This window comes from Ambystoma mexicanum, chromosome 10 (assembly GCF_040938575.1).
Source record: "Ambystoma mexicanum isolate Mex_15411 chromosome 10, UKY_AmexF1_1, whole genome shotgun sequence".
NCBI lineage: Eukaryota > Metazoa > Chordata > Amphibia > Caudata > Ambystomatidae > Ambystoma > Ambystoma mexicanum.
In genome coordinates, this window is record NC_090932.1 from 855,033,366 (window position 1) to 855,057,441 (window position 24,076).

At 45.3% G+C, this 24,076-nt stretch overlaps 1 protein-coding gene across 10 annotated transcripts in view; it reads left to right on the forward strand.

Moving 5' to 3' along the window:
- MYNN (myoneurin) overlaps positions 1-24,076 on the forward strand; it is a 504,100-nt gene that overhangs the window by 91,730 nt on the left and 388,294 nt on the right. For 8 of the 10 annotated variants that reach the window (XR_011276089.1, XR_011276088.1, XR_011276090.1 and 5 more), the window contains one exon: positions 16,068-16,861. Coding sequence is in view for 6 of the 10 variants with exons in the window: in XM_069618524.1 (XP_069474625.1) it covers positions 16,068-16,861 (794 nt within the window). In the remaining 4 variants the exon portion in view is untranslated. Of the gene's footprint in view, positions 1-2,251; positions 2,497-15,774; positions 15,904-16,067; positions 16,862-24,076 lie in introns of those variants that run through there. The other 2 variants (XM_069618527.1, XM_069618525.1) reach the window with 2 other exon arrangements.

Genomic DNA, 24,076 nt, shown 5'->3' on the forward strand with positions numbered 1-24,076 from the left:
AATGTTGAGCCTTTGCCACCTCCCGTGGTTGTGCATGTGTGTACTGCTATGTATTCTTTATTCATGAGCATGTGAATCCATGCCAGACCCCATGCTGGATAAGGAACAAATTACTTACCTGTAACTGTTGTTCTCCAGCATGGGTCTGGCATGGATTCACATGCGAACCCTCCCGCCTACCCCTCTGCGGCTCTTCACTTGGTCATACTGCCACTTCACGTGCTACCAAATCTGAAGATGGCTGCCAGAGGCGGGGCTTAGGTAGAGGGCAGTCATTGGCTGTGGTCAGTATGACGCAGAGATCAGTGATTGGTTACTACTACGAAAGACAGATCAGAAACGAAACTGATACTGGTTTTTTCTTTACCGAGGATTCCCAGCCTGACGACGGGGAATATTCATGAGCATGTGAATCCATGCCAGACCCATGCTGGAGAACAACAGTTACAGGTAAGTAACTTGTTCCTTCTCTATCTAAGAAACCCTGCCTTTCACACCAAGAGCTCACTCTACCAGAGGTACAGGAGCTAATTTGACATTCATTGCAAACAACCCTCTAGATGCCATTTGCAAAGCGGCTTCCTGGAGTTCCATACATATCTTTATACAGCATACTGCATTGACACACGTCCTAAAGCAGATTCACAGGTGGGACAAGCAGTGCTAAAACATCTTATGTGCCTCTGTACCTTCTCACAACCCACCTCCTTCTACATATACTGCTCGCTAGTCTATGCATAGCATGTGATCTAAGCAGATCCACAAGCCTCAGAAGGGATACATTACTCGCCGTAATCATATTTCTGATACTTGTATCTGCTTAGATTCATATGAGCCCACCCTTCCTACACTCTTGGAGTAGAAGGTGCATAGATGTATTTCTGGCTTTATCGCTTCTTATATGCTTTATTACATCTGTACTCACGCTACACTTCATGCTACCTCATGTCAGAAACAAAACAATCTGAGGGACCTCGACGCGTGAAGGGCCATGGGTGCAGTGGACGTCACACTGCAGATAGTATTACTGACACGCTCTGTCGATATCCCTTTTCGAGTTTCAAAAACAAAACATGTTATACTCTGCGACTACCAGTAGATGTCGGCCTATGCATAGCATGTGATCTAAGCAGATACAAGCATCAGAAATACGATTACGCCAAGTAATGTATCCCATATATAGATAGATGTATGCATAGACAACTAGGTATAAATGAGAGAAGCATTCCCCATCCTTTAAATACCCATATAGAAAATATCTAAAATAAATATACTGATGTGAAGCAATGTCAGTTTACACAGAGAAGCAAAAACATAAATGAATATAAATGTGCGTATGGCCTTTGGGATGAATGTACATTGACCGATTGATAGAGACCTACGTATGCGTAAGATGCAGAGGCAGAGATGGATATAGGTAGAGGGAGAGATTCATATAATCTGTAAAGATTAATGGAGATGTTCACAGATGAAATGATGGAGCTCAATCTAACTGTTCATATAGAGACATGCATACACAGATCACCAAGGACCGACATAAAGAGATGGATACAGCGAGATATACAGATGCATGGATATTGATGGAGAAAAATAGTTGGGTGCTGTGGTGCCATGGTGATTGTTTTAGATTTTTATATAAAGTAAAAGATAAACATATCTGTCCTTAACTCTAATGGGGGTTCACTACCTACACTAAAGAAACTTGGGTACTTGTCAGGAAGTCTGTGCAAGTCCACAAATAACGCACTGTCCCAGTCCCAAAGCTCCCATACTATCTGTGAGAAACCTGAAGGTGTTTCACCAGCTAGTCCCCGGAGATCTGTCGTCCAAGTGGCCAGGACATGGCCATCGCTATTGGATCCAGTTCCTTGGGGTGGACCAGTGGGGGAGGTTCCCCTGGATGGGGGGGGGGGGGGTTTTCAGGGAGTGAAAGTGGCACACCGAAGGTTGAGATGCGGTACCCCCTTCCCATTACACCTGTTCCCCATCCTACCTTGTATGATATGTAGAAGCTCTACCCCCTCCCCCTTTTCAGACACAAACATTTTCTTACACCATGAAAGACAACGGACTAACACCAGAGCCGTTTTTACCTCACATGTCCCAGCACAAGGGTCAGGCAATTGACAAGAATTACACACACCTGACAGCCCTTTCTTTTCCCCACAGGGATAAAAAGCACAGCATAAGAGCACACTACGAGAAAGGCTGAACGCACAAGGAAGCAGTTATTCTGGGCCGGCAGTTCAAACGCAGGAGAAAGGCGGCGAGACCTGAAAGGATGACGAGCAGGGAATTGCCCTTGCCCCTTTCAACTCAGACCTGCAAAGTCTCTGAAAGAGAAATCATAAGACCGGCGAGTCCAGCTGGCGTGTGGTGTATCTGCGCCCGGAGCCCTCCCGCACTGATAACAAAAGTGGGGTGATGCGATTGCTACCACGTTACCCCACTCCTTGTCTCCAGAGGCAAGAAATGGCAACAGGTTCAGCACAGCCAGTGAGTATGAAGAGAGCTGATAGAAAACCGGTCTGTGTTGAGTCCAAGTTTGCGAATGGCAACATTGTATGAACTGTTGAACAAAGAACTTGTGTGTGAAAGCTTGAAAGAAAGTCAAGTGAAGGACCAGCTGCTGAGTGGTCATGCGCCCCGTGGGCGCTCATTCGAAGGATTCTGGCTGGTCCCCTTTGTTGAAACTACAAGTACCATGAGAGACCCTAGGAGAGGCCGCGGCGTGAGAAGCCAGAGGGGTCATCCAAGGGTCGAATCAAACCCCTTGTACAATCGAAAGTCTCTTACATGTTGACAAGGAGAGCAAAGGGAAGTGAATCCTGCATTGTTAGAAAGCAAAGTGAACTGTGTATTTGGCAAATGTGAACCCGGCCGAGGGATGCCTGCGAATTGGGGTGAACAGTAATACACCGGTGAACATTGTGTCACCAGAGTGAATCCGGCTGAGGGTTGTCCACAGTGAGTGGTTATTTAAAAAGACATTGAAACTCTTGAATGTTACTTTGTGAATGAAAGGCCGTAATGATCCCGACGGAGGGAGGCCCACGTTGTACGAGGGATTAGAGCCCGGCATAGTGGGATCCTAAGGCGAAGAGTAATCGTCGCATGCAGATTTATTGAAGGAACTTTTCTTTTTGTTGATTGTAACACATCAGGTCCTCTTTTCCCTTCAGTGTTTGATACATGTTCAAAAGGAAAAATGCATAACTCCGACACAAAGGTTCTAGAAGGAGTTTCTTGTTCCAGAGGGTGAGTCCCTTCCCCTGGATATATTGAAAGATCTCAGTTCCTTGAGTTTCTCATCCTTCACAACAGAACTGATACACAGAACAACTTGGTTCTTTATCTTTATCTTGTTAGGATACCTGGTGTACTCCCCTGCCAGGTTTTCCCCTGCTCCTCTTCTTTCTGGTTTTACACAGCCTTTGGCTAATCCTGATATATCCTTCTCAGGGCCCCTTAGTGGCAATGTATTTTCTATACACTGTTCAATTTATCCTTGCCTGATTTATTCCCCTACCAGTATATTATTCCACACACTTGTAACTGCCTGGTATGCTTCTCCTGCCAGGGCTTTCTTAAACACACTTGTTAATTGCCTAGTATACTGTAATGCTATTCCATCAAGGTCAAGAAAGATTACTGTTACTGCCAGCAATCATTTTTAAATATCATTCTCACTATATCATAATCTAACCAAAGTGTTATCCCTCATCATTGCACTTATTTATTCAATGCCTTTTTAGTTTTTTTTGGGCCAGCAGGTTCAACACAGTTAAGTGAATGTGCAACTCAACATGTTCTAGAGTCTATCGACAATTGTCCCTCTTGAACCTTTTGTCTCCATACTTCCCTTAGAGGACCACATCACTGCATTGAACATATCTCGGCAGCCCCACAGATAAGGGTGTATTGGCCACCTTTACGCTCTAAAAACAGGCAAATACTCCCAAAAAATGTAAATCGGGAGTACAAATACTCCCAACAGAAACTAGGAAACGGACACATAAAACCATGTGCCCCAACTTTCTATCCCACACATCTCCATGGATACGTTTGGACTATTAGTGCGCATTGCTACTTCTTCCGATCAGGCTGTAATAATAGAAAACATGTATCTTGTAATGTGCATGAATAACTAGCTGCAAAGAAACCATTATTATAGTATAATTTCGGTTTTCCAGTTAAAACATAAAAACATATTTCTACTTACTTATAAAATACTCCCATTGGGAATTGGACGTACATCTTGATCCCTGTATCTAGGTATCCTTTGACAAGTTTGCACCAGTTTCATCCTTATCCATCCCCCTTCCCTTAGGAAAGGCAGTTCTAACCAGGGCCCATGCACTCACAAGGGGGGGCAGTGAAGATGGAAACGCACAAGGTGCCGAATACCATGTACACCTCTAAGGTGTCTAAGACACAGAAGTTGAGGTCTGCGGGGCTTTCGACGGACGATTCGAGAGGTGACTCTCTGCATTGTCGTCGGATGTCCAGTGGGTCTTGGTCCCGGAGTCGGTCCCGCCACACCTCTGCCTCTTCGAGGCACTCCCGGAAGCGCCGTCATCGGTCGCCTTCCGCGTCCTCTTCCAAGGACGACTCCCGTTGGCGGGTCGCTTACCCTACCAAGCAGCCGACGCCAGAGGAATGGGCTTCCTTCGGGAAGAAAATGTTAGCGATTCTCGAATCGCAGGGCACCGGTCCGTCCGCGCCTCCGAGTGGGGTCGGTCGTGATCGGTCGAGAGACACCGCTCGCACGCCTTCGGGTTCGGGTGGTCGGCACGATTCGTGGGAGAGGTCCCACTCGGACAAGGGGAATCGTTCTCGTCATGCCAGGTCCAAGTCCCGTTCCTAGACGCGCTCGAGACCGTGTGAACCTGTGTTGTCTTCGAGGAAGACGTCAACGCCAGTGGCGCCGTGGTCGTCGACAGGCTCTTACGAGGCCCCGCCTCCGAAGAAGTCGTCGACGCCATCGGCGCCCAGGTTGTCGAAGGACACACTCGGGGCTCCGGCCTCGAGGCCTGTGTCGACGTCATTGATGCTGTCGGCGCCACGTTTGATGCCGATTCACTCAACGCCTTTCGAGGCTGTGTGGACGGGGGTACCCCGAAGCTCGGTGGAACCCCCTAGAAAGGCTCTGGCCAAGGTCAAGCATGGCTTTGGTTCACATTCTGTGCCTTCTTGCCACCATCTTGAGCCTGAAGGGGACGAACGGGATGGTTTCCTTGCCATGGTTCAGGATGGCAAGGATGCCATGTGTGAGGCCGTTCAGTCAGATTTGAACATGGCAGATTGCGTCAGCCGGTCCATGGCGGCGAGCACCGTGATACGCAGGTTTGCGTGGTTGCGGAAGTCGGGGTTTGCTCCTGATGTGCAGGCCCGGCTCCTCAACATGCCCTTTGACGGGGAACATCTTTTTGGCAGCAAGGCTGACAAGAGCCTTGAGAGGTTGCAGACCTCAAAAGCTGCAGCGAAGTCGTTGGGTGCTGCAGTTCGACTACCTCTGCCTTTTCGTCCTCAGAGGTGGAAAACAAGGTACTCGAGGTGCCAAGGCCGCTCGGGCTGTTGCCTCTTTGCCCTCAGGCAACGCCGCTGCCGCTTCAGCTCAGTCATGAGGCCATGTCCCATGGTTCGCCGGTTGGGGGAAGGCTGGCGCAGCATCTTGCAGAGTGGCGCGCCATTACTTCAGATGTGTGGGTTCTGGAGATCATAACCCACGGCTACTGTCGTCCTTTCCGGCAGAGGCCTCAAGACAATCCACCGGGGAATCTCTCTTTGAAAAGTCCGGATCCGCTCCTTGCGCAGGAAATTCAATCCCATAGAACTGCCATAGAACTGGTGCCTGTAGCCGAGAGGAACAAGGGATGGTATTCCCCTTATTTTTTGATTTCCAAGAAAGACGGGGGATTGAGATTCATCATGGACTTGAGCGGTTTGAACAAACTCCTCAGGAAGGACAAGTTCAAGATGGTTACTCTCTCTCAAGTCCTCCAGGCCCTTCAACTTCAGGACTGGTTAGTGTCTTTCGACCTCAAGGACGCTTATTTTCATGTGCCGATGCATCCAAAGCACAAGAAGTACCTGACGTTTGCGGTTGGCGACTCATTCAGTTTCGGGTCCTGCTGTTCGGATTGACCTCCGCCCCGTGGGTTTTCACCAAGCTCATGGTAGTGGTGGCAGCGCACCTTAGGAAAGGGGGGATTCACGTCTACCCCTACCTGGACGATTGGTTGATCAGGGCTCGCTCTCCCGAGCAAGTCCTGGATCATCTGTCAGTCACCTGCCACTCCCTCCACAAGCTGGGCTTCTCCCTCAATTTAAAGAAGTCCCATTTGACACCAATTCAGAGGCTCCAGTACATCGGAGCAGTGCTCGACATGTCCCTGGGGCAGTGTTTTCCTCCCCAGGTGAGAGCTCATCACATTCAGCAGATGGTGCACAAGTTTCAGCATGCCCAGTCTCCCGGCGTTCGAGTTCTTGAGATTGCTCGGCCTCATGGCATCCTGCATTCTTATGGTGCCAGAGGCCAGGTTGCGGATCAGATCTTTGCAATGGGCACTCAAGCTCCAGTGGTCTCAGTCCTCCGGCAGGATGTCGGACCCTGTTCAGGTGCCGTCCTCGGTCGCCCATGACCTTCTGTGGTGGGCCGTCGATGACAATCTGATGAAGGGGGCTCCATTTTGGCTACCCTGGCCGGAGGTGACGATCGTGACGGACGCATCCCTCACGGGATGGGGAGCTCATGCCAGCGAGTTGACAGTCAGCAGTCGTTGGTCTCCGTCGGAGTCCAGACTCCATATCAATCTGTTGGAGCTGAGGGCCGTCAGGCTAGCCCTGAAGGCTTTTCTGCCGACTGTGCGAGGGAAGAATGTCCTGATCCTGACGGACAACACGGTGGCCATGCACTACCTCAACAAAAAGGGGGGGGGCAGGGTCACTTCCTCTGTGCAGGGAGGCGACACAGCTCTGGTTCTGGGCAATCCAGCAGGAAGTTTCGATCTCGGCAGTTCATCTGGCCGGAGACGAAAACGAGACGGCGGACACTCTGAGCAGGCAGAGCGCGATCTCTCACGAGTGGGAGTTGGCTCAGGATATTCTCCCGGACATCTTTGCCCTTTGGGGGACCCCTCAAGTGGATCTCTCCGCCTCCAGTGTCAACCGGAAGTGCGAGAAGTTCTGCTCACGGGAATTTCCTCCAAAAGGAGCCTTAGGAGACGCGTTTGTGGTGGAGTGGTCATTCCCACTGCTGTACGCGTTTCCTCCAGTCCCCGACATCCCGCAAGTACTGCGGAGGTTACGGAGGTTCGGTTCCCGGATGACCAAGGATTGGCCACTACCCATTTAATGTGTAACATTTAACAACAAGGTTCCGTTCTATTTGCAAACAAACAAACAGGCCCATACTCTCTTGTAACATTGGACCTAGAGTGTATACTTTGTACATGCCTAATGAAATGACATGTGCGTAGTTAAGTTACTATGTTTTCTAGCAGAACATACCCAACCTTTGTTGTGTTTTTGTTGTTTAACCTCATCACAATGTATGTAATACTGGATGTATCTAAATTCACTAATGTTTCACAAAAATTGCAGAAATCATGAATTGCTGTATGTTTTTTTGTTAAAATATCAGAAAATGACTGACTCATACTAGGAGCGATGTCCTGTCCCATCCAGTACTACTAGCCACTCCTATTCTAGGACTTCTGCTTAGTTTTTGTTGTGGTATCCCATGGATATAATATTGCTTCCATCTTTTGCCAATGTATTCATTTTGACATTGAGTATTTTTAGGTATTTTAGGTATTTCTACACCATGTTAATTTGACTCCTATCTTTAATACATGTAAATAAACACATGTCCCCTTATATATGGGGTTTATATTAGTTCTGTGATTTAGTTCAGAAACAGTCCTGTCACTTTTGTCCATGTGAGCATGACTCATATTGCTTGCATGCCGGATCTTGGTGATTAGTTCCACCACCATTACAGAATATATACTTTGCAAATAAAATAACATTCTACACTTTCGAAATGTTTCAATTTGAGCGGCGGCTACCACACCCCTAGTTATACACCCTCGGTTCCCAGATGATCCTCATTGCTCCGGCGTCGGCCCGGAGGATGTGGTACCCGGACATTCTCGACTTGTCCATCTGTCCGCCACGTCGTCTTCCCTACCGAGACGATCTGCTCTCACGGGTGCGGGGGGTCAGGTTCTCCATCCAGAGGTCAGATCCCTCAACCTTCACGCTTGGTTTCTGAAAGATTGAGGTATAAGGATTGGGACCTTCCTGAAGATGTGATGGAGGTGTTGCTCTCGGCCAGACGGCCCACAACAAAGTCCCCGTACCGTTGCCATTGGCGTAAGTTCTGCGACTGGTGCAGGGTTGAGAATGTGGATCCTTTTGCATGTGACATTCCCATGTTTCTGTCTTTTTTGCTTTCTTTGGCCCACAGGGGCCTTCAAGTGAGTACCATTAAAGGTTACCTGGCGGCACTGTCCATATTTAAGCGCTCGTCTGAAGAGTGTTCCTATTTTAAAATTCCTTTAATTTCTCAGTTTCTGAAAGGGCTCACTAATGTGTTCACTCCGTCACCTTTCCAGGTGCCCGGTTGGAATTTGAACCTTGTTCTCAAGTTTCTGATGGGTGCTCCATTTGAGCCTTTGCATTCATGCCCTTTGAGACTGTTAACTCTTAAAACTGTATTTTTGGTTGCGGTCACTTCCGCTCGCAGAGTGAGTGAGTTACAGCCACTTTCAGTTAAGCCACCCTTCACTGTGTTTCATAAGGACAGGGTTGTCCTTAGAGTTCGTCCTTCCTTTCTTCCGAAGGTGGTGTCGGAATTTCATTTAGGCCAGAAGGTTGTTCTTCCGGCGTTCTATCCTCCTCCACATCCTGGTAAGGAAGAGGATAGGCTCCATAGGCTTGATCCTAGGAGAGCGTTAAGCTTTTATATTTCACGCATGTCCCGGGTCAGAGTGGACGATCAACTCTTCATTGGTTACGCTGGAAAGCGTTTGGGACAAGCTGTGACGAAACAGACTTTGTCTCGCTGGATTATTTTGGCTATCTCTGAGTGTTACCGCTTGGCGGGTAAGGACCCACCGGTCGGCTTACGGGCCCATTCTACTAGGGGTATGGCTGCCTGTACTGCCCTACAGAGGGGTGTTCCTATTCGTAACATCTGTGATGCAGCCACCTGGGCTTCGGTACATACTTTTGTACGTCATTGCTCCCTCGATTCCATCCGGGGGCAGGATATGGCCTTTGGCAAGGCGTTCCTTTACTCCGCAATTTGATTGGGCATGCTTAATTTCTGTTTTCTAAATTCTTTTCCCATCTCCTTGCATTGGTACTGCTTTGGGAGTCTGTCATAGATATGGAATACGTCGGAGGACCCAATCCCCTCGAAGAACAAGTTACTCTCTTACCTGGTAACGTTCTTTCGATGGGATGGTCCGACGTATTCCATATCGCTCCCTCCCTGCCTTCCCCGCTACAGAATTTCTTATGCGATTTCAGCTTACGTTTCTGCAAGGCTTTGTGTGGTCAGACTGGCAGAAGACTGGTGCCACACGTTCTGGGAAAAAACTACAACTGAGGCTACGGGCGTCGTGCGTCCTACTTATAACATCCAGTGACATCGGCGGTCGGAGGAGGTCCTTGAGGGCGGCGTATCGACTTCATCGACGCAGGACGCAGGCGCCAAAAGATTTTCCGAAGCAGCACAGCTGTGGTGATTACTGTCATAGATACCAGGTAAGAGAGTAACTTGTTCTTCTTCGACACAAAAGAGGGACTCGGGCACTCCGCTGGGAAAGACCCAGCTACAGACCATAAAAAGCAAGAAAGGACTTACTGAAAGGAGACCTGGCGTGACGCCTGTCACTCCTGGGAAGTTCAGACCTGGGAACGAGGAAGCAAGCAGAAGAAGCTGGTCCTCAGCCGTGAGGACGTCATGGAAGGCTTGAAAGAACTCCCCATTGTGGAGCGGGGAACCGACCGAGGCAGAAACTGGAGCCAGGCTAACTGTGGCGTGACCTCGGAGATGTGGACACTGCAGTCTTTCAACTATGCTGACAATGAAATGCCTACTAAGCCATGGAGCCAACGCGGTACAGCAGTGAGCAGAGAGACGCTGTGAGCCCTCTGCAAGAAGACGCAAGACCAACAATCCGGGAATGGCCAGTAACGTGGGCCCACGAGAAAGAAGGTAACAGGAGTTACGGGCGACCCGTACACCTCAGGAGTAATCTCGCTTGTCATAGTAACAGTGTTAAAACCATCAATATTGAAGAATACTTCGGGAGTAATCTCCCTTGTCACAGTAACTATCATGAAGGTATTAAGGGTGTAGAACACCTCAGGAATAATCGCTCTTGTCAAGTAATTACTGAGAAGGTATCAAGATTGAAAAACCTCTCTGAGTAATCTCTCTCATCACACTAACAGTGATAAAGACATCACAAGGGCCCAGTGCATCAGGAGTAATATCCTTCATCACAATACAAGTGCCAAAATTGCCAAGAGTGAGCAGGGTGTCAAAAGAAAGCTTCCTCATCAGAATAATCGAAAAGAAGATTGCAAAAATGGCGAGTGCCTCTGGAGAAATCTCCCTGGTAACAATCATAAGAAAGACATTGACAGCCAATGAAGTTACAAGAAGGGTCTCTTTAACAATCGTGCTGTTAATACTGTGGAAAAAGCCAAGGATAATTTATGAGTATTCTCCATTGTTTCATTGCTCATGAAGACCAGGAAAGCCTGAGAATGTACGTTGTATTGAACAGGAAGAACTGTTGGACATTTGGTCGATCCAAGGAAAGTTCCTCAGAGGAAATGGGACTCTTGTAGGCTGCAACCAAAGACTATCTGAAAGCAGCCTTCAAGACTGATAGTTTGACCAGGAGAAGGAAGTCATTCTCCTAGTCTCAACTTTTTTTTATTTTTATTTAATCAGTAGCTATTTCAAAGGATTGTCTGAAAACTGCCCTAAAGCTGAACCAGCTGAAGCAGGAGTAGGGAGTCATTCTGCTGATGATCAAGAGTATCTTTTGTTAGTGGTAGTGACAGAGTAGGAGATTTTTGGTCAGAGGACGGAAACTTTAATTGACAACCATCCTCACAATGAGCATTCAAGTTAGAATTCAGTTACGTGGGGCAAACCCATTAATTGTAGGGGGAGCAAGGTCCTGTTCATTTCTGTTAAATAAAGTTCTTAAGTTGAAATGCCACCTCTTTGTCTGACTCCTTCTGACTTGCAACGGCAGCCAGAGTTTTCTCTGCAACAGCTAGGGTCAAGATCCTGTGATTGATTGTCATGACTTTCAGTAGATTCCCCATCTTTTCTGCTTCTTTCTCAACCATTAACTCATCTCTATACTCTGGCTCAAGTAGGGCTAAATTGTTTCCATAATTCTTGAGTATTGAAGTATAAAATCAATCACCTTTATTTCAGCAAAGGTTGCCGTAAAAGTACAAACAATAAAAACTCATCATGAACAATAAAATGCAAATATAAAAATATCATGCATACAGTACAAATAATCTCTGTGCAAAAATAGTAGGCAAACTCCCAATCGTATGGGAATGCAACATAGACAATCTTACGTGACACATTATAAAACAATCTCCTGAATTAAAAAAGAGTTTACAAATGATATATCTTACATTAAAATAAACACATATGTAGATCAGCTAATTTCTTGAGGAGTTCATTATCAATTCCACCGGAATAAAAGCAAGCATCATTCGCTTCATCAAAGGCCCAAATGCCATATTAAGAGAAACCTCAAGGGTAGATGGCTTCCATGTTATATTGTTCTAATTTCGGCCATCCTCTTCCTCCAAGCTCTGAACACGGAATGAACCACTGGGCTATTGTATGAATCACGGCAAGGTTTCATAGCCTGTTCCACAGATCGAACCAATCTTACCAGAAATAAAGGCTTTACAAATCTTATCCTGACTATCGTGAGTAGATTAGCGTGAAATTAGCTGTACTCTCAGGTATCATTCCACATAGTGGACATGCATCGCCCCTTCCCATTACTCCATTTACTGGTCAACTGTATTACTACTAAGATACCCAATCGCAATTTAACATACAGTGTTCTTAGGTACTTAGCTGCACAACATTGAGGTATTCTTCATACCCAGAAATGTACTTGCTCTCCCAGTTGTGCCCAAGTGTGAGTTTCTGATCCACCAGGCTCAAAATGCCTGATTCAGCTTTTGCCTTCTGTGCTTGTTTGTTTGATGAAAAACTTGGATGAAAAATTCATTGAATCTGGTTGAGACCAAAAAACACTTCATCCTATTGCAGCAACTTCTTTCCTTCTTTCCTTATGTGCTCGAACCACAGTAACAAGGTCCCTCCTGTCTTGAGCCATGAGGTCCACCACTGCCCCCGCCGTATTTGCACAGTTTGCTGATGCCCATAGTCTCGGCCAAAAATACATACGTTTTTATATGTACAACATATCCAACCTCTGATAGAAATAGAAATCTTAATTGGCCCACATCTGTGTTCGTGTGTGAAGCTGGCGATCACATCACTATACCTTTATTAAAATCAACTGTGGGAAAAAAATAAGTTAGTCATTTGGATAAAGTAACAAAATGAGCTTTTAGTTTGAAATACAATGGAAAAGAAAATTATAAGAAATATACATGTTACAAAACCCCACAGTGCAAAGATAAGAGGGATAGGCCCAAACTTTGAAATTTTACATTGGCACATGTACAAAATAAGTTATGTAAATATACAATGTTTAAATATTTTGGTAAAGAGATTTGTAAATTATAGAATTGTTTTTAAAATATAAAGTGCTAACGCAGTTAATTCATTTGAGGTAGTCTAATTGTTCTCAGTATGTTGTACTTGGTGATAGCTGAATAGAGCAAAAAGAAGTTGTGAAGGATCGGAATGAAATAGTCTGACATGAAGGAAGAAGAAACTGCAATGTTGTCTGACAAGAAAGGGTTTGTTGATACTTATCGAGGAAAGAGGCATCTTGACATTTCCATGGAGACAATTCAATAGATTATGCACAGAGGGCATTCAAATGAGATGTGCACTGGCGTTTTGACAAGGGATGTAAGCATCTAATTATGGGCAGGTAATCTGATTTACTGCCACAAGGGCACTTGAACTTGGGGAGATGGATCAAAGGATAAGATTAGCACAAGATGGCTGTTTCTGACTCGTGAGTTTCGCATGTGTAAATGTGAGAAAACGGAAGGTAAAATGCATTGGAAAAGAAAATGTGGATCGATATATGCTCAAAAATACATGCCCGATCCATTGGCCCAATACAATTCCTGAGAGAACTTCCCCTTTAAATCCACAATAATGTTGCTAAGATTTATTATGTGGTGTTTGAACTTGCATAGCTTATACACTTATCTGGTGCTTTGCCTTTTTCTCTTGGGGTAGTAAAACTGGCATCTTCTTAATATAGCATTATCCATCCTGTCAGTAAAATAGTCTCCAACGTGTTCATCAACAGGGAGACTTGTCTAAAGCGTTTGAGAGAGAGCCTGTTCTCTGTGTGTCCCTTCACCTCTGTCCTCAACGTCTGCCTTACTTTCCTCCTAATTTCTTATCTGTGCAAAGGAGTGGTTAAGAATATGCCTAAATGTATACTTCCAGTGGCCTTTATTGAACCCCAACTAGTCATCCCATTTTTCACCCATACAGAGTTTCCTTTGAAAATATTCATAATGCTTTGAGAGATCCAGATCACTATTGGGCCTTACAGGAGTGCCACGTAGGTTTAATTAAAAGGACAAATTATTGGGTTAATGGACCGAAAATATCAGCCTCCCTATTACAATTTGTCTTACCTTTTGAACTAATTGGATGGTGGAGATAAGGACCAAAATTCTATAGAATCCCTTTGTGAAGATAAAGGGGAAAAAACTGTCATGTATGCATGTGTCTCCAAAAAAAACACCAAACCTTTCTCGCAGAATATGTCTGTGAGTGTGTCCGGATTTAATGTCCTTTTGTATTATTTCTTAGGTTTTGTATAAGGTGGGGGTCCAGGATTGTATTAAAAATTACCATACAAAAAGACCCATATTATGGGTAGTACTTCTAAGAGAAATGTCTTTTTTTCTCATTTGGGGTGTAGAATGAGCAAAAGAACATTAAATGCTTACGAGTATTCCCCTGACCAGGTAACGGTCCATGTGGTCTACCCATAAAGCTTTATTTCTGGAGCAAGACCAAATTACTAAAAATAATCGCTACTACTTTTTTTCGCTAAGACTATCCAAAATGTTGCTGCGGGAACTTTGATGCCTTTGCATGCAAAGGTGTGCCTCCAAAAGCAGAGGTTTGGAATGCCTCAATCAGGGCAGTGCACCAAATTCTAAAACATTACAAATAGGAAAAGCACTACTTTAAAATGTTCAACTTCTATTGTTCCCAAAAAGGCAATGGACACATTTGTAAATCAAGAAGTTTAGCGTGTAAATTGTTGAAATAGCAATTGACTTGTTACACTTGATATCAGATCATGTAAATTTACAAAGGTACTAAGCCAAGATGAACAAATTACTGCAAAGGATTTTGCAAACTGGAAATGGAGGAAGAGGTAAATCTGAGCCTGTTATTATTTGCTCAAGAGGAGATCATAAGAGGTAAGACACAAGAAAAGATATTATATACTATCTAATCTTTATTTGTGAGAAATTGTGGTTGTTTGAAGGAGACCCTAAGGTGTCCTAGTTGTGACCAAGTTCTTGCAACCGTGATACTAATGCAACTGTCCAAAAAAGGAGGCTACAGCAGTTGGCGTCTGGTGGCCAATACAGCAAAACGTTAAATCACTTCTGAGCTCAAGATATTAGTAGGTAGATGGGACATTTTTCCAATAATTAGGACAAACCTGCAATAGTAGTGGTTTAATGTATAGATCTCTGAACTCAAACTACCAGGTTATCACTGTCTAATCAACCATCTGAACCCTCGTCCCCCTTTTTTTTTTTACAGAGTTCCACAGGACTTGGTATTTAATCATCTCCTTCTCGCTCTCTAAGTTTCTCCAAGATAATTTTGTCTTTGGATCGATCCTTCAACTTTTACATTGATTTCTAAATCTTCATTGTTTACCCCATACTTTGGATGGCTTTCCCTTCAACTTAATCCAACAATTCTGAAAACCTTTTCATCTTGGCTTCTTCACTTCTGCATGCTCACCGTCATCCTCCCATCTGTTTAAATCCCTCACCTCTCGATGTCTGTTAGCATCTGCACATAATCTTGGTCTTGTTTTCAAAAATTTGTTTCCCCCTTCAGATTACTTGGGTTTATCACACCTGTAGTGTTCACCTATATAACATTCACAATCTGTTATTTTACCACATTCCAATCTGCCATGATTTGCATAATTTTGAGCATTTTGGACTAAGGATCTTCTCTCATGGTTTGCCTGTTTATGCCCTTATTTCACTTTGATCTATTTACAATTACACTTTTAGCCTTCTCATTAAGCTCTACTTATATTTCTCCATTCCTATTTCTGTCTATTGGCTCCCTTTTCTTTTTTCGGTTTTGTTTCCTGGGTCATGACCCTTGCTCCCTGGGCAATGTATGTGCTCCAACCTGTTCCCCTTTAGCTTCTCTTGCATTAAAAATGCTTTTTTCACTAAATGTGTAAGAAAACCTATGTCTGCCCGCTCCATTCCTACTCTTTTTCTGTCTAAAAAATAATTATTTTTCTTTTGCCTTCTCTGAAAGATTACTTCCATTAGTTTGCCACAAACTGCCTGTAAATACGTTATGCAGTAATTGGTATTGCTTTTTCTACAAGGCTTTGGTGAAACTGAAACACTAACAAAGAAATTATTGCTGATGAAGACCTCTGCATATCTCATGTAAGCAATTCTGTATGAAGCCCTGCAATGACCCTTATTTCAAAATTAATATTATATTTTATGAACTGTGATGCTGATGCAGTTTGCTGTTTATGTGGGAGCTTTTCTAAACTGAGTGCTTTTAAAAAAAAAACAAATTCTCTTTAACTCTCTCTTGCCCATAGTTGTAATGTCAAGGAAATTCAACAAGCAGCTAATTATCTGAAGGTGGATGACCTGGTATCCAAATGTAAAATTAAGATGGAATCATGTGATGTAATTGCTAATCCTTCACCTACTGAGGTGTCTGAACTAAGAGAACAATTTGATTTGACGCCACAATCTTGCTTTCTCGAATTTGGGGATCAAAATATTGAAGAGAAGTCAGACAACCTCTGCACAGATGTTCTTCGATTGCAACCCAAGAGGATGATGTGGAGAAAAAAAACTTCACTAACTAGAAAAAGAAAAAAACACTTTGCTATTCCTAAAAAGGTTCAAAGTAAAAATAATCATCTTCATCAGAATGATATATTAAAAAAAACCACAGTAGAAATGTTGGATTCGAGCAAACTGGCTACTGAGATAACTAATCAAACTGGTCAAAGGAACGATGACTTAGAGTTACAGTTTGCAAGCGCATTTGAAAGTGAAACGTTTTTAACACAAGACATTACAATTCACCCAGTGAAGCACAGACTAGCAAAACCACAAAGCTGTGCTTTGAAAGAACACTACTTGACAAATATAGAAAGTGTGAAAAACGTTTATGATTTGGAGGGCCCAGAGAAAGATCTGGACGAGAACTATTTGAAGACAAAACCAGTGTGCAACACATGTGGCAAAGTGTTTTCTGAGGCCAGCAGCTTACGACGTCATATGCGAATTCATAAAGGAGTGAAGCCATATGAATGCCACCTCTGTGGGAAGGCTTTCACTCAGTGCAACCAATTGAAAACCCATGTTAGAACTCATACAGGTGAGTAAATTGTTTGCATGGGGTTTGGGTAGGGACAGTGGTTTAGGTGGTTTGGCTGGTTTTGGTGTATGAGAGGTTGTTGCAGTTGGAATTGTAGTGGTGGTTTCTGAGGTTTGCTGAGGAAAGGTGGTGGGGTATTTGTCGTAGTAGGTGGTGGTGGTTGGAAATGTAGGTGTGGGGCGTTGTTTCTAGGGCAATGTTAGATTCTTCAGGAGGTTGCAATGCTGCTGGTTGAGTTGTTTTAATGGGATTTAGGGCCAGGGTTTATAAGTCATCTAACAAGGTGTGGGGGAGAGTGGGAAGTGATGGTCTCATTGTGGGGCAGAGGTAGGAGAGTGGTCGCTTAGGGTTAGTTGTGTGGTAGTGCATGTATTCGAAATGATAAGCAACATAGCATTTTGTATTTCAGGTAACACTAACAAAAATGCAATGTTTTCATTATTACATACATCGAGTTTCAATTTTTCTTTCCAAATGAGTGTAAGTGGCCACCATGGAATTTAAACTCTTGTCTGTGGGTGCCTAATCATGAAACCATAGTTTTTTCTGGTTAGTTATTTTAATACTTTGAGAATTTGCACCATTTCATACTTTCTTTCCTTTTTTATTTCTATCTTTCTCTCTTTCTCTCTTTCTCTTTCTTTCTCAAAACATGCAGTGCAATGTTGAGGAAAATGTTCATTTTTTTTTTATTACTCTAGCGAACCTTTGTCTTTCGTCCACTCCTTTCCTTTCTCTCTTCCCATCTTTCTCTCCACTTGTTTTTCTTTTCTGTCTTCTTTCTGTCCTCCTTCACAATTTACTCATGGAGAAGGGCAGTGGATTAGCCTGACTGATTAAAATCAGAATTGCCCTCTGAGTAAGAAATGTGAATCTGGTTCTGAATACAATCTAGCACTAAACTGTTGCCTGTTTTAAATGAGGGGTGTCTGCCCTTCCTCCAGTTTTCTTTCTTATTCCTCTTTTGTGATGCCGGAGATGGATTTGATAGATTTCAGTGTTTTAACCACCATTGCGTAGCTGTAGATCTGGCATTATTATTTTGTTGGTAGTGGGACCCTGGGGAAGATGGACTTACCTGCAGAACAACATAAGCTCTACTAGGTCATTTTGGTTTTCTGTGGAGAAATTTCATTTGTTTAGCCTGACCTACCACACAGTGCTTCATGCCTGTTTTTTGTTACCAAGGGCTGAGCACTTCTCTGCAGTACCTTCAGAACCATGTCCAAGGTGAACGATGATCCAATACTATGGGATCCCCCCACGTCTCGTGAATTGGAGCATTCATGCCCTGTGCAACCTACTCCTCAAATAGCAGGTGAAGCACCAGAAACAGAGGTGATCTTCCAACTGGTACAGATAGACGTTGCCAACTTTGAGACCTCACCTGTGCTAAATCCCTTTTTACTGCTGAGATGCATTGGGTGTGCCTTGGTATGCACCCATTGGATGGCATGGATACAACTCTGCAAATGTGAAGCACAGAGCTGTCGGGAAATTATCTGGTACTCTGGACAGGTCACACAGACTGTCAGCCACTAAGAATCACCCATTGCACCCAGTTTACTACATGACCTACATTTTTCAGCAGTATGCACTGCCGAAGGAGGCAATCATTTACAAGAATAGAACATTTGAAAAAGAAAAACAGATCCTCAGTTTAGAAAGGGAAAACTGTTAACAAAAATACATTTTAAAAAGACATTATACAAACAAGGGTCTTTGCCTCGAGTCTTTCCCTGTGTCCCACAAATATGCACTTAAAACAAACTGTGACAAGACAGTTTTTAACATTTGCATTGAGGAGACTTCTAGGAATTCAGAACCAAGTGTTTGCTTAGTAGCTATTCATTCTTAAAATGGCAGCCATTCCAAACTAGCTGTAAATATGAACAAGCGCATACTAACAGTATTGTAATCTTCATGCATATAATTGCTTCTGCTTGTATTATTTGGAAGAAAAAGTAGGCAGCAGAAGTGGAATTTGTGACTTAAGTTAGAGGACCGAGATCTGAAGAGACACATTGATAGCAATTCAAGTAGCTTTTAATAACACAAGTTGTCCACCTTAAACTGTAAACTCATTTGTTCTCAACTTGTCAGTATAAAAAAATAGAGGCACTAAGGCCCTCTTAATGATTAATGAGTTCGAAATATAAACATGTTCTGTTTAAAAACAAAATAGATTGAGCTGAATCAAGGTTTTAATTGCTTTCCTTGTATTCATTTTCAAGGCAGCAATTAATGATTAGAACAATGTGTTGGGTGGGGTTGAGGAGGGCGAATCATCTAGCCGGAAAGTCAATGATTTGTACCTTATGATATGATATGGCATTTATGCGCCTATACACAAGTGTTTCAAGGCGCAACGAGGCAAGGGAGGAGGACAAGGGGACATACAAGAATCCTACTAGGCCAGGTGTCACTCAGATCGTGCAAGTGCATAGGAAGGGAGGGACGGAAAGTGCAGTGCATGGGAATAGATAAGACAATAAATAAAATAGCGGCCAGCAAGTGGCAAGTGCAAGGGTAAGTGCAGACATCAGCTATCAAGGTCTGGTGGGGGGGACTGAAGGGATACAGAACAGTCCCAAAGTGTGGGTGTTGCCAGGTGGGCATTGCAGGTGTGTGACGCTGGCGGGAGAGGGGTCAGAAGGGTGTCCAGGTAGCCAGTGCAGTACAGGTTTCAGCCAGGGGTCAGCAGAGGAGGAGAGAAGGCAGAAGCAAAGAGAAAGGTTTTGAGGTGTTTCCAGAACCGGAGATGGTTCCCCTCAAGTTTAAGGGAGGGAGGCTGTTCCAGAGGGAGAGATCTACCCCCAACTCGTTGCTTGGAGAAGCGACTGGCCCTGAGGGAGTTGGAGGCAGATGAGCGAAGAGCTCAAGAAGGAAGATACTTAGGAAGAGCGAGTTGGAGGTATTGAGGCCCCAGACCCCAGAAGGCCTTGTGGACGATGCAGAGGGCTTTGAACTTAATCCTCGCAGCCACTGGGAGCCAGTGCAGAGATTTCAGTGCTGGAGAGATACGATCCCTGGGCTTGAGGCCAAGGACAAGTCTCGCAGTCCTGTTCTGGATGAGTTGCAGAGAGTAGAAGCAGGCAGATTTAGAAAGAGGCTGTTGCAATAGTCCAGCCTAGAGAGAACCAGGGCTCTGGAGACAGTGAGCTTCTGGGGGAAGGAGAGGAAAGGCAGAATACCTCTGAGGAGGTGCAGCTGGTAGTGTGACTTCTTGGAGTCGTCCGAGATGTGAGGAGAGAATAAGAGTGTGGAGTCGAAGATGACCCCAAGGTTTTTGGCTTTACAGGTGGGAAAGGGAAAAAAAGGAATAAGCGAGGCCGGCCAGAGAGCAGCAGGAAAGGAGGGAGCGGGTGTGCCGATGAGGAGAATCTCAGTCTTACTGGCATTAAGGCAGAGGTCATTGGCAGCACACACTCCTGGATAGCAGACAGTCGAAGGTGAGGGTAGCCTGAAAATGAGCTGAGTGTCATTCGCATAGCACTGAAAGTTGGGGCAGAGAGCGGCGATGCAGTGGGCAAGGAGTGCCAGGTATTGGTTGAACAGCCAGGGAGAGAGGTTTAGACCCCTGGGGGACACCACAGGTAGAGAAAAAGGTAGCGGAGAGGAAGGACTCAAGTTGGATCTGGGAGGGTCGGTCAGAGAGGAAAAAAGTCACACACGCCACCAAGTGATCCGACCGTGGCTGAATTTGCCGCTGCCGGAACATTCGTATGAGAAAGGTGCGAACTACCAAAAGTTTGCACCTTTCTCATGCGAACACACTTACATACTCACACCCACAACACACCCATAACACCCCACACCCTCAGCACACCCCCAATATAAACAAACCCCACTTACCTTCTGCTTCACGCTGGGTTCCTGCAGCGGCAGTTCCCTTTCAATTCCGTGATCGGTAACTGGTGCCGCAGGGTCCGTTTATTTTTTATTTTTTTAACGGAAGGCTGCGGGGTTCCCCCCCGCAATCCCCGCTCACTATACTATGAAGTATAGTGAGCGGGGCGATGCAGGGATCACCCCTGCAGCCCCCGTTTTTTTACAATGATACCACCAAAGGTTCGAACATTTGGTGTTCGAACCTTTGGTGGTAGCATTTTTAGATCTAATGGTTCATGCAAACCATTAGATTCGGTCAAAACTACCAAAACCCCAGTGATGCCCAGGTTATCACGGAGACGCTTGAACAGGATGGCATGGTTGACAGTGTCAAAGGCAGATGAGAGATCAAGCAGGATGAGGACACAAGGGGTGTTAGAGTCAAGATTGGAGAGCAGATCTTCAGGGATGTTCAGGAGAGCAGTTTCTGTGCTTCTGGCAGCTCTGAAGCCAGACTGATGGTCATGAAGACTGCCAACAGATTCAGTCTGGAGATTGAGCTGGGAGATGGCCAGTTTCTCCAGGAGCTTGCCCAGGAAGGGAGTGATGGAGATTGGGCGATAGTTAGCCAGGCATGAGAGGTCGGCAGAGGGTTTCTTAAGAAGGGGGTGCACAAGGGAGTGGTTCAGGGGGGATGGGAAGACTCTGGTGGCGAAGGAGTGATTGCAGAAATGAGCCAGGGAGTCAATGTGGTCCTTGATAGTTTTGGAGGAACAGGGGTGAACCTCCCCATATCTTGCAGCAATGTAGGGTCTACTATTGATTAGAATTTTGAACTTCTTGAGCTAGGTGACCCGAGCTGCTTAGCTGATTAGTCACTATGGAAACAGTCCGGGACACGAAGACCATAGAAGTAGGCCCAGTCACAGTCTGATTACATTTATTTACGGAAAGAAAGGAACTCTGGATGCCCATATGAGCCACATTTCCCCAAGCATTTTAACTGCCTATATGTTGCCTGGTACTTGGTTGATGTGAGTGGCCGTTCTGTATTCAAAAAGGGAGATCAAAAGAAACCAAGTTGCTATCTATTTCCTTGATTGACTGATGGGCAAATGTATTTATTTTTTACATTCATAAAGCGCACAAACATCCCTTGGGCATCGTGGCGCTGTTACAAGAATACTTGCTTAGTTACATTTGATACAATGAGAAGTGCTTAGTTGCTCAAAACATGAAATGGGAAAGCCTGCCCTTATGTTGCAGGGGGTGGCTACATCATAGCATGTGGCTACAGTTGGAAAGGTCCAAATACATGTAATGGGGAAGCCGGCCCTCATGTTGCAAAGGCGCCTACATCATCACATGTGGTTACAATAGAAGGTCCAAATACATGTCATGGGAAGGCCAGCCCACATGTTGCAAAGGCGGCTACATATCACATATGATATGATATGATAGGTTATTTATAACTCGCTTCATACCCAGAGGATTCTAAGCATGGACCCGGGGATCAAACCTGTTTTGCTTTGTCTCGTCTTGCATCCATGGCGAGCACGTTGCCCCTGAGCTATCCTCCCGAGACATGTAATGGGAAGGCCAGCCCTCAAGTTGCGAAGGCGGCTACATCATCACATGTGGTTACAATTAGAAGGTCCAAGTACACGTAAAGGGAAGGCCTGCCCTCATGTTGCCAAGGCGGCTAGGTCTGCGTATAGGTTTACAATTCGAAATGAGAGAGAAGAGCATAGTAAAAGCATGAACAACAGGGAGTTGTATGCGGCCTAGTACGTAGCAATTTAGTTAGGTAGAGAGTGCAATCACATGGGATCACCCATACGTTGTATTGAAACGTTGCGCATGGTTTCGATAGCGTAGAGAAAAATTGAGAGATCGAGCTAGTGTCTCAGGGGAGCAGGTAGTCATGCACATGTAGGGGATAGTAAGGAGGGAGTTACTGTCAATGTGATCAAGTTGGCGTTTCAAAAGGTGCAGCTCTCTAGTGCTGTTAGCTCAATACAGTAGTAGAGGTAGTGGTTTAACTGCATTATGGCACCTTACCCTTGTTAGGATAGGCGCGAGACTCACTAGTCTGTGTGTTACAGGTGATGTTCTGGCCATTCCTGGGGGAGAGTAATGAGCTGGTCAGGAACAGAGATCCGAGGAGAGGCGCGAGTCTGGGCCGCCCTGCTGCACTTTCGGCACTGACATGGACAGACATGGCCTTTTTCGCGGGCCTTCGTAGATGGGCCGGCTTCAACCTGCCAGCTGCGTGGATTGGCTGATGAGGGTGCCTGTTGCCAGGCAACAGAAGTAAACACCGGGACTGCCGTTTTTGCACCGGCCATCTTAGGGTGCTATTGGTAAGTACGACAAGCCTGGCTGGTGCTTGCTAGCACAGAGAAATGTGCTTCTTGGAAGATTGGCGCTGTGAGAATAACATCTTGGTTGTTCGTCAGAAGTAACACAGATCATTGAGACAATCCTTAAATATAAAGTTGATGATGGGGAAAATGCACACAAGTGGTAGTCCCTCCCTATTTGGGATTCATGGACATTAATGCAGCTTCCAGCCAGTAAAATGGGTCATTTTATGGCAAACTCTTTCAGTAAGTGGGCTAAGTAGTAAGGGGGGGCGTGGCTCCCTGGCCACGGGATAGGTCGAGTTTCTTAGGTGCTCCTACCGATCCACCGATGATTCTTTGAATACAATGCTGTTAACACAGGCTGTAACGTGTTCAATGGCATCTGCTAGTGCATGAACCACAGCATGTGAAGTCAGTAGCGAGCTGAAGGAGTTTGGTGAGGTTGGCTTGCGAAATACAACAAGATGGCGACCTGAGGACAAAGCGATTTGCCAGGGGACAGCTGCACTGCAACACAGAGAGCTTGCTGCATGATATGCGTGGCAAGATCGGGATCGAGGGTGTGATCGGGTATGGCGGAGAGGAACACTTAAAGGGCAGAGAGGAATGAAGCTTTGCAGTGCGGGTGAGATCGCAGAGGCGTGAGGGAGAGCCTGCTGCAATACAGAGACACGGCAAGCGCCTGAGGGGTACAGCCGGAGATCCTGGTGTGCTGCACGTTTGTGCAAGACAGGAGGACATTGCAGTGGGAAAAGAAGGCGGAAAGTAGCAATCGAGCTCTCGGCTCCTTAGAATCGTAAGACCGGAGGCTCCTGGAGCATCGTGGAACGTTGAATAGCCGTGTCCCAAGCAACAAGCTAAGACGCATAGAAATGTCCCCTTGCAGTTGCTGATAAGCGTGGGGACGGACATCCAGGCAGCCGAACCCCTCAGAGGCAGGTTAATATTGCCATGAAGCTGGCAGTTTGCGAGTAGACAATGGAGTTTGTGCCGGGCAGAAACAAAACTGACTGAAAGC